The sequence below is a fragment of the Cebus imitator genome, unplaced genomic scaffold, assembly GCF_001604975.1.
Source record: "Cebus imitator isolate Cc_AM_T3 unplaced genomic scaffold, Cebus_imitator-1.0 Scaffold347, whole genome shotgun sequence".
Classification (NCBI taxonomy): domain Eukaryota; kingdom Metazoa; phylum Chordata; class Mammalia; order Primates; family Cebidae; genus Cebus; species Cebus imitator.
The window spans coordinates 909,419-918,095 of NW_016107662.1; the positions used below are offsets into that span (position 1 = coordinate 909,419).

Consider the following 8,677-nt stretch of genomic DNA (forward strand, 5'->3'; position numbering starts at 1 on the left):
AGTTGCAATTATCAAAAGATCCATCCTAGTGCTGTATATTTTAAGCACAGTTGAAGAATAGTAGAGGAAAAAAAGCCTTTCAACCATGGGAATTTAAAAGCAAAGGGCCCTCAAGAGGCGATTTCAAAACCCGACTCATTCAGATCACTCTAAAGCTTAATGACATGCCCTATTTGATACAGTTAGGGGAGCTGTTTCATCAAAAACTTCATATGAGGCTGGGAATTGCAATATTAGGTTTTTAGGTTGGCTCCCTTGTCATACTGCAAGGTCCTGAGGGAATTCTAGTTTATCTTTTAAAAGCAAATAGAATTACGGATAATGATAAATGGGATACTGACGACTACTAATATGTTCATGTATTGGAGAACTTCCTATAGGCTATGCTCTTTGTATTTTTCTTTGTGTTTTATTTGGTCCCATCCTTTGAAGTAGATATTAATATTCCCTTTTATAGGTGGTGAAAATGAGTCTCTAGGAGGTTTGAAATAACTTGCTTGTGTTGGCAGAAGAAATTGGCAGAGCCACGAATCAAACCCAGGTCTCTGCCTCCAGAGACTGACCTCTTAACCACTTCATTACACAGCCAGGACTGGCAGAGGTGGCGCTGGATCCCAGGCCTTGCATTTGCTCTTCTATTTTTATCACATTTTAAGGACAGCAAAGCAACTGTAGATGACGAATTTGGTTCCTCAGAAATCACAAAATATGTGAAACAGGTCAGCCTTGTGAATTGGGGTACTAACAAGGACTCAGGTCCCTACCTCCATGAGTCCCTCTTCCTCTCCTGTCACAACAAAGCAGATGAGAGGATCTAGGGGGCCTCAGTTTACCCAGTGTAATCAATCTCAGGCTGAATGAGAAGAGAAGGGTCCAGAAAAGTTTAGAAAACAGAGACAAACCAAATGATTTTTCTCTCGTATGCATGGGTGTGGACACTCCCAACTCTTTCATCCAGGAACAGCCATTTACTCCAAAAGATGACATAATTTACTGGACAGATTAAGATAAAATCAATATCTAAGAACTAGAGTGTGCATTTTCTAAAGATCATCAGATACTACCAAGGTGTTTTGGTGGTTAGATTTTATCTGACCTTCTGTGTCTCAGCCTTTTGACCTTTCAAGCCCAACTCTACAGTTCTGTTCCTCTTTCCTAGGCCAGAGTTATCTTTATTTATAAAAGATATAATCATTTACAAAAGCATGATCTTACAGTATGGATGGAGAGCTTGCCCTCTAGTTAACATAAACTATTTTTCTAAAAAACTGCTGAACTCTATGAAGTTCTATATACTTTACTTCAAAGGCTCCCATTGCTGGAGGATGAAAAGTTGTTATAACCCAGAATTTTTCACAGAAATGTGAAGTGGAGATGGGGTAGTAAAATTATTTCTAATTATCTAATAGCACTAAAGTCTTGAATGTCTCCAAGCTACCTAAGACCGACTTTTCCCAACCTGAACTCATAGTCTTCCTACACAAACCTCATGTGAAACCAGTTTTTCCTCATGTGAACCCAATTTCAATGAATGACATCCCGATCCACCTGCTCATCTAATGTAGTATCAACAGCCATCTTCATCCTTCCTCCCTTCCCCAGTACCCCCCACAATCTGACATGGGGTGATGCCGAATTTACCTCAGAAATCTCTCTCAACCAATCTTTCCCTTCAATTCTCACTCCTTTGCTAAATTTAGACCTAGGTAATCTCTTATCATGACTAATAAGATAAACTAACTTCTCTGCCTCCAGTTTCTTCCCCACCTACACTATCTCCTGTTACCAGATCTTATCATATCATACTCTTGATTAACTACCTTCGGCGTTTCCTCACTGGCTTCAGGAAAAAGTGAGTTTAGTGTGGCATTCACATTTCTTGACAAGATCCTTCTGCTTTATAGTATTTTCTCTCACCAACTCTTCTCATCTTTTCCCAATTCGAACATACACATTCATGGTCAATGTCTTTGGCCACACTGAGTTTCTTACTGTTTCTGTAAATTCTATGGACTTTCATATCTTCTTGCCTTTTATGTTTTGGTTTTGTTTTTTTGAGACAGAGTTTTGCTCCATTGTCCAGGCTAGAGTGCAGTTGCGCAATCTCAGCTTACCTCAACCTCCACCTCTCAGGCTGAAGAGATTCTCCTGCCTCAGCCTCCCAAGTAGCTGGGATAACAGGCAACCACCACCACACCCAGCTAATTTTTGTATTTTTAGTAGAGACAGTATTTCACCATGTTGGCCAGTCTGGTCTCAAACTCCTGACCTCAGGTGATCCACCTGCTTCAGCCTCCCAAAGTGCTGGGATTACAGGCATGAGCCACCTGAGATTGTTTCATTCAAGTGAAATTTCCTCCTTGGAGTACTTGAGCATCCACTAATCCTTCAAAGGATAATCATGTCTCTTTCCAATTTTACTCCACCTATGCCCCAACACAAATAATTCGTCACACTGTCATAACACCTCTCTATAATGTATTATGATTATTTGTATATGTGTTTGTGTATGTCTTCCTCTTCTATCTCCAGAATTTGAGCTCCAGATTCCAAACTTTTATTTGTCTTTGTATTTTTATTTCCTGGCTCAGTAAATGCTCATAGTAAATGGTCAATAAGTATTGTTGAATGAATGCACAAACTAATAAACCACATTTGAGCAAGGCTTATCATGAGTAGATCCAAGACAATACTCTGAAAATATTAGAATATTATATTAATTGTATAATAATTTAAACCTAGACACAGGGAACAAAAAAAAGAGACTAATGACAGAAAAGATATTTAAGTTCTCTAGGATATTAAACAAAGATTTCATTTGTAATAGATTGGTTTGGTAATGTGCGGATGAGTCCTAGAGAAAGCTAAATGAGAGGGTAAAAGAGTTTACTCTGGATTTACTCTGACAGAAATATGGCTTTGAAAAAAATCAGTTTCAAAATTCAAACAGTAACTGTTTTCTGTGTTTAATAGTTCTATACAGCTCAATCACAGTTTCATGTTCCCCATTGTTAAACTGATGGAGTTCGGGTTTGCTAAAAAGTGTTTTACAAACATATTGGAATTAACATTAATCAAACCATTGTGTAAAAATAACAACTCTTGAGAGCCCAGGGTCCAGCTCCCCTTGACAGGGCTCTACGTGCTGCTTTCTTTTGCTAGATGCTTAGATTCAGCATTAAGATCATGTGCCGAATGAAAGTGATTCCTGTGGAAACCCCCTATGAGACCAGCATGTCACAGTTCCTCCTCTGTCTCAAGATTTTTTCCCACAAGACCCAACTAATTTAATTTCATCCTTTCCCAATACAACAAAACTAAATGAAACTGTAAAACAACCATTTCTGCAGTCCCAAATCAGAACTTTGGGCAAGGGAGGAAAGAGATCATGGATAATACATAGCCGTAGATGTAGAATCATTTTACAAATATAAGTGTGGACTCATCTTTTGCCTTTGTTGCTACATGAATGATCTCAGTCACTGAGATTAAGAGATTGGGTAAATTTGGTAGATATTTCATGCCGTATTTTCTGACTGTAGACTTTAGATGCTAGATATATTATTATTTACAAATGACTTGAGAATAAGAACATCTGACTTTCGTGTAATACTTGGTCTTTCTACAGTACTGAGTGGTACCAGCTTTCTCTGGTCGGCCTTCCTTCCTGGATAGTTTCATTGTCCTGAATATTTATTTGCCTTTGCTGTAGCATTCGCATGCCAACGATTTCGATCTTTCCAGTTGGCAGATGGCTTGGTCTCGGATGTTTTCAGCGCCCTTGGCTCAGTGACCCTCGCCTTGTTACTGATCCTCTTGCTGGTTGTCGTTGCTTCTGTTGTCACCTCCAACAAAAGGGCAACTCAGGGAGCCTACAGCCCCAGCCGTCAGGAGAAGGAGGGCTCTCGAGTAGAAATGTGGAACTTGATGCCGCCCCCTGCGATGGAGAGACTGATTTAGGAGCATCGTGTCCCTTCGGGATCGGGATCCACACACTGTGAATGTGACGACTGTTCTTCAGGGGTCTCTGACATGCCTGACGATGTGAATCTGCGACTGGGATTACACTGCAACTACAGGAATGATTCCTTTGACTACCTTAAAGGCTTTCACGTGGTTCCATGGACACCATTGTTTTATTGTTATATCAGCCAATCACAAAATAAGTCTGTGCCAGTGATTTCAGCCTTATAATTAGCAAAACGTCTTCCAGAGAGTAAAGTCTTTTGAGCAGAGCTCCAGTGCATATCACTTAAACTCTTTCCTCTTTTCAACCTGGGACAACGTTTAGTCTGCACTTTAGGTTTCTGCACTTTCTGTAGTTTCTATGTAAACTGCCATACGTTTACACAGAAACCATAGGAAAGAAATTGGCTATATTTCTCACTTCTCCTATCATGTGGTCCAAGGTTATTGTTGTGTACCAGTGATGGGTCGTATACTTTTGTCCTTCACTCATGGATGCAGAGAAAGCCATGGGAGTGACCTGTGGTTCAAAAAAGTGACCCAATGGCAACAAATAAAAATTGAAATGTGGTTGTTCTCCTTTCTGAGTACTTTTTGCATTTTTGTGATGCTATGTGTGACCAAAGTCACCTCTAGGAACATTTGAAGAACTTGCTTATGAATTAGATCTTTTAACTAAATCATCTCAAGTTGGTTCCATTTTAAAATTATTACTCTTTGTAAAGGGTTGGTTAAGTCAAAACGCTTCCTAGATAGAAATCAGAACAGAGGAAAACTCAGATTCTCAAGTACAAAAAATCAAGTTCTTTTCTTTCAACTGCTTTTAAGTAAATCAGTGCCAAACAGGGACAGTGTCTACAGGTAAGAACTCCAAAGTTAAATCTGTGTACTTTAAGGAGTATGTGTAGAAGACTATGGAATATTGGGATAAAATACTGGGGCTTCTATTTTTACATTTTTTTTCTACAAAGTATCTGGTTACATTTTTATATATGCTTTGAAATATATGACACATGCTACTGTTGTAGAATACAGATGAAATTTAAGAATAGATGCATATATATTCTGGGTATACGCTCAACATGTTGAATAACATGAACTCTTAAATCTGGTCTAGAAGAATCCATCCATCTCAACTACTCAAGGACAGCAGTTCAGCAAGTTCCCTTCTCTTCTACATCCTCAGTTTCCCATTGTATTGGAACATCCTGTCAGCACCAAACTATCATATTTCCTATCGTATAAAATTCTCTCCTGTGGCCCACATCTCCCTCCAATAACTATCCCATTCCTCAACACCCCTTTTCAGCAAAACATCTACAAAGCAGTTTTCTGTATTTTCTGTTTCCCTTTCCTTTTCTCTCATTCTGTCTCGAATTTTAACTAATTTGGCTTTTCTCATCACCACTCCATGACCTCCACATGGCCAAACACAATGTCCAGTCCTCAGTCCTCAGCTTACCTGGCCTCTCCGAAGCATTTGAAACAATTATCATTCCTCCTGAAATAATCTCCACACAATGGGACACCATTTCATCTTGATTTTCCTCTTACCTCACTGTCCATCTCCTCTCCATCTCTTTCGATAGTTTTTACTCATTTCCTTAAACTTTGCTTTATTTTTTTTCATACTATTTATGACCACCTGAGAGACTGCGTATTTTTTTCATTCTCAATCTTCTCTATCTAGAATTTAGGTTATATGAGGATAAGAACTATTTTTTTTACTCCAGTATCTCTCACCTAGAGCAGGCCTAACTCACAGTGAAAACACAATAAATATTTTCTGGATAAATGAACGAACAATGAATGAATGGTGCTCAAGTTTGTACCTGCCACCAGAAAAAACCCAATGAGGCCAAGATTTGTGTGGGCTGTCATTGGATTCCCTAGTCATAAAATTATCATGGCTCTGTAGCCTGCTTAATGTCTTAATCTCAGGCTTTTTATCCATATTGATATTGTTTTAAGTGTAAGGTCAAGAAAAAGGATGTCTCTGGCATCTACATGTGAAGTATGCCATGAGCTATATTTATTTTTGCATTCCATTAGATACAACTTCTTAATAGAAGTTCACATGGAAAAGAAAAGAAAGCTCATGCTTGAAAAAACAAGTAGCTGAATTACACACACACACACACACACACACACTCACACGCATATATATGCACAATCACAGGATATAAAATGGTCCATCGGTTTAATTAATCTGAGTATCTGCTCTATTTCAGTAACTAGTTTAGAGCTTTGCATAGGAATGTATGTCCAAATACATGCACAGATAAATGTATGCAGATGTGAATAAATGAGTGATTCTTTCCATGTGGACACTCACAGCACATGGACATTTACAAGCTGCCCCAGCAAGCCAAATCTCTTTATCTTTGAGAAGCTAAATGTTCAATATCTTAAGCCAAGAATGCTTCCAAATTAACCCCATGAAGTATCTGTATGCACTATATTTCACAATGTAGACCTCACCTTTGTGGAAAAGTGTAGTATCTGTATGATCAATGATGGTGCAGCTTTTTAATCTAGTGCATTTTCAAAATTTGTGTTAGGACTGGTTTCAAAGAGCACAGCAAAACAGCACAGCAGTTCCTCTCATGCTCATTTGCAGTGTGACCTTGCCCCCCCTCCCACCCAGAGGAGGCTGTTTGCCTTCCCCTTGAATCAGGGCTGGCCTTGTGATTTGCCGTGGCTAACAGAATGCCATGGAAATGATGCTGTCCTAGACGCAAGAGGCTTGTGGCTTCTGTTTTTCTCTCTTGGAAGGCGACCCTGAGACTGCCATACTGCGAAGAAGGTTGGAATGAAAATAACATGTCAAAAGAGAGGCCCAGCCGTGCTGGGCATCCTGCTGAACCCAGCCTCAGTCTTGGGCCTGCTGGATGCAATCACTTAGTGACCCATATGAGAACAGCAAAGGAACCAGCCACTCAATCCACAAAATCATTAGAAACAGTCAATTCTTTCAAGCCACTAGGGTGTAGAGTCATTTGTTACATAGTAACAGACAAATGAAACACAATTATTCACATCAATGAGGCAGCCTGAGGAATATGGCAATATGAGGTACTTCTTTGAGTCTAACTTCTTTGCTATTGGAACTGCTGCTCTGGGAACAGGTGGATTATGCAGTATTCATTTGTATGGGAACAATAACTAGTATATTATGAATAAAATATGACACCTATATGTCAGATTTCTCTCAGGATGGCAAATGAGGGTGAAGAGCCATTTCACGCAAACACAGGTCCGGGCGGCGCCAAGGGTCACAGTCCTTGCGGCGCAGCTGTTTGCAGGCTTTGGGGCATGGTGTAAAGTGGACACAGCCGGCCTATTTCCTGCCCGAGGGTGAACCCTGGCCCAAGTCGGCCTATTTCCTGCCCAAGGGTGAACCCTGGCCCAAGTCAGCCAACGTAGAAGGCACACATCTGGTGTGAGTTTACAAGGAGTGACAGGAAGCCTCCTTCAAGTGGACTCTCATGTGGCTTCTGTAGTCACAGTGAGTGCAAAGAGAAGCAGGAAATGACAAATGACTGTAACTTAAATCAGCTGTCAAGACTTCCCCTGTTTTCTTCCTAAATTACCTCCGCTCAACAGATCCTCCTATCTGAGACTGAGACAGGTATGGTCCCGAGTCTGGCTCTGCGTAGCCATAATAATAATTATTATTCTTACCAATTAGTACTAGCAGCAGTAATTGAAGAGTAACAGTAATAGCGAATCGGGGTAGAACTAGAAGGCATCATAGCAATGATAACAGTGATTATAATAATAATGATGAGGGATCCCTTCCTGAGCTCTTGCTAGAGGCCAAGACTATCTTAAGCTCGCTATGCTGCATGCATTCTGTCTCATTAAGACCTCACAACAGCCTTAGAGGAAGGAACTTTTATCTTCATTTCAAGAGTCTCTGCAGACAAAGAAACGTAGGTTTAAATTTCTGAAATGCCCCATCCAGGTGATCTGAGCTTAATCTGAAAAATGGGAATCACACCTCTATTGCACAGGCACATTATGATAACATTATTGGAAAATGCTTAACCACAAGTAAGCACACAATACATAGCATCTATTATTATTATTCAGATAAGACGAAGTGTTAGTAGGACAAATGACAAACAGCAGTAACATTCGAATTGTTTCCACACTCCCACGTTCAACTTTATCTACCAAACAAACCAAATAGGTAACTACTTTTTTCCTGTCCTCCTTCCCATCTGTCTTATAATCTGTTTGTAAAATAAGCAGGTTTTGTGCAGAGAAAGATAATTTTTTCATGTCATTCCCATAACTTCGAAGTGCCCCATGATGGTGGTCCCAGCCAACTAAAGAATTTAATTCATCTGTAAGAATAAAATAAACTGGACATACCACTTGTATGCCCTCAATAAAACTGTCAGAAATAAATCAAAAGGTCTCAGGTCCCTCAGACCTCCAAACAACTAAAGATAAAGATTTTTTTTAGTTGTACTTTGTAGAGATGACTTTATTCTTACGGTTTTTTGGCCCTGTCTTTTGGAGTTACTCCTTAAACCTCTTTTGTTAGGAATTCACAATCATCTATTTTCATTAACAGCAAGAAATACTGGCCCATGTATCTTGGTTTAAATCATCCTTCTGATAACAATTAGCTAGCCAACTTTCACCTGGTTTCATTCTTGGCAGGGGCATTATCTGGAGCGAGTATGACTTTTCAGATTTC

At 39.6% G+C, this 8,677-nt stretch overlaps 1 protein-coding gene across 1 annotated transcript in view; it reads left to right on the forward strand.

Annotated features, from left to right (window-relative positions):
* Positions 1-4,553, forward strand: part of CRB1 (crumbs cell polarity complex component 1) — a 222,629-nt gene extending 218,076 nt beyond the window's left edge. Inside the window, exon 12 of the mRNA XM_017506056.2 lies at positions 3,745-4,553. Coding sequence (XP_017361545.1) covers positions 3,745-3,960 — 216 coding nt within the window. The 3' untranslated portion in view covers positions 3,961-4,553. The remainder of the gene's footprint in view (positions 1-3,744) is intronic.
* The last annotated feature ends 4,124 nt before the right edge of the window (positions 4,554-8,677 follow it).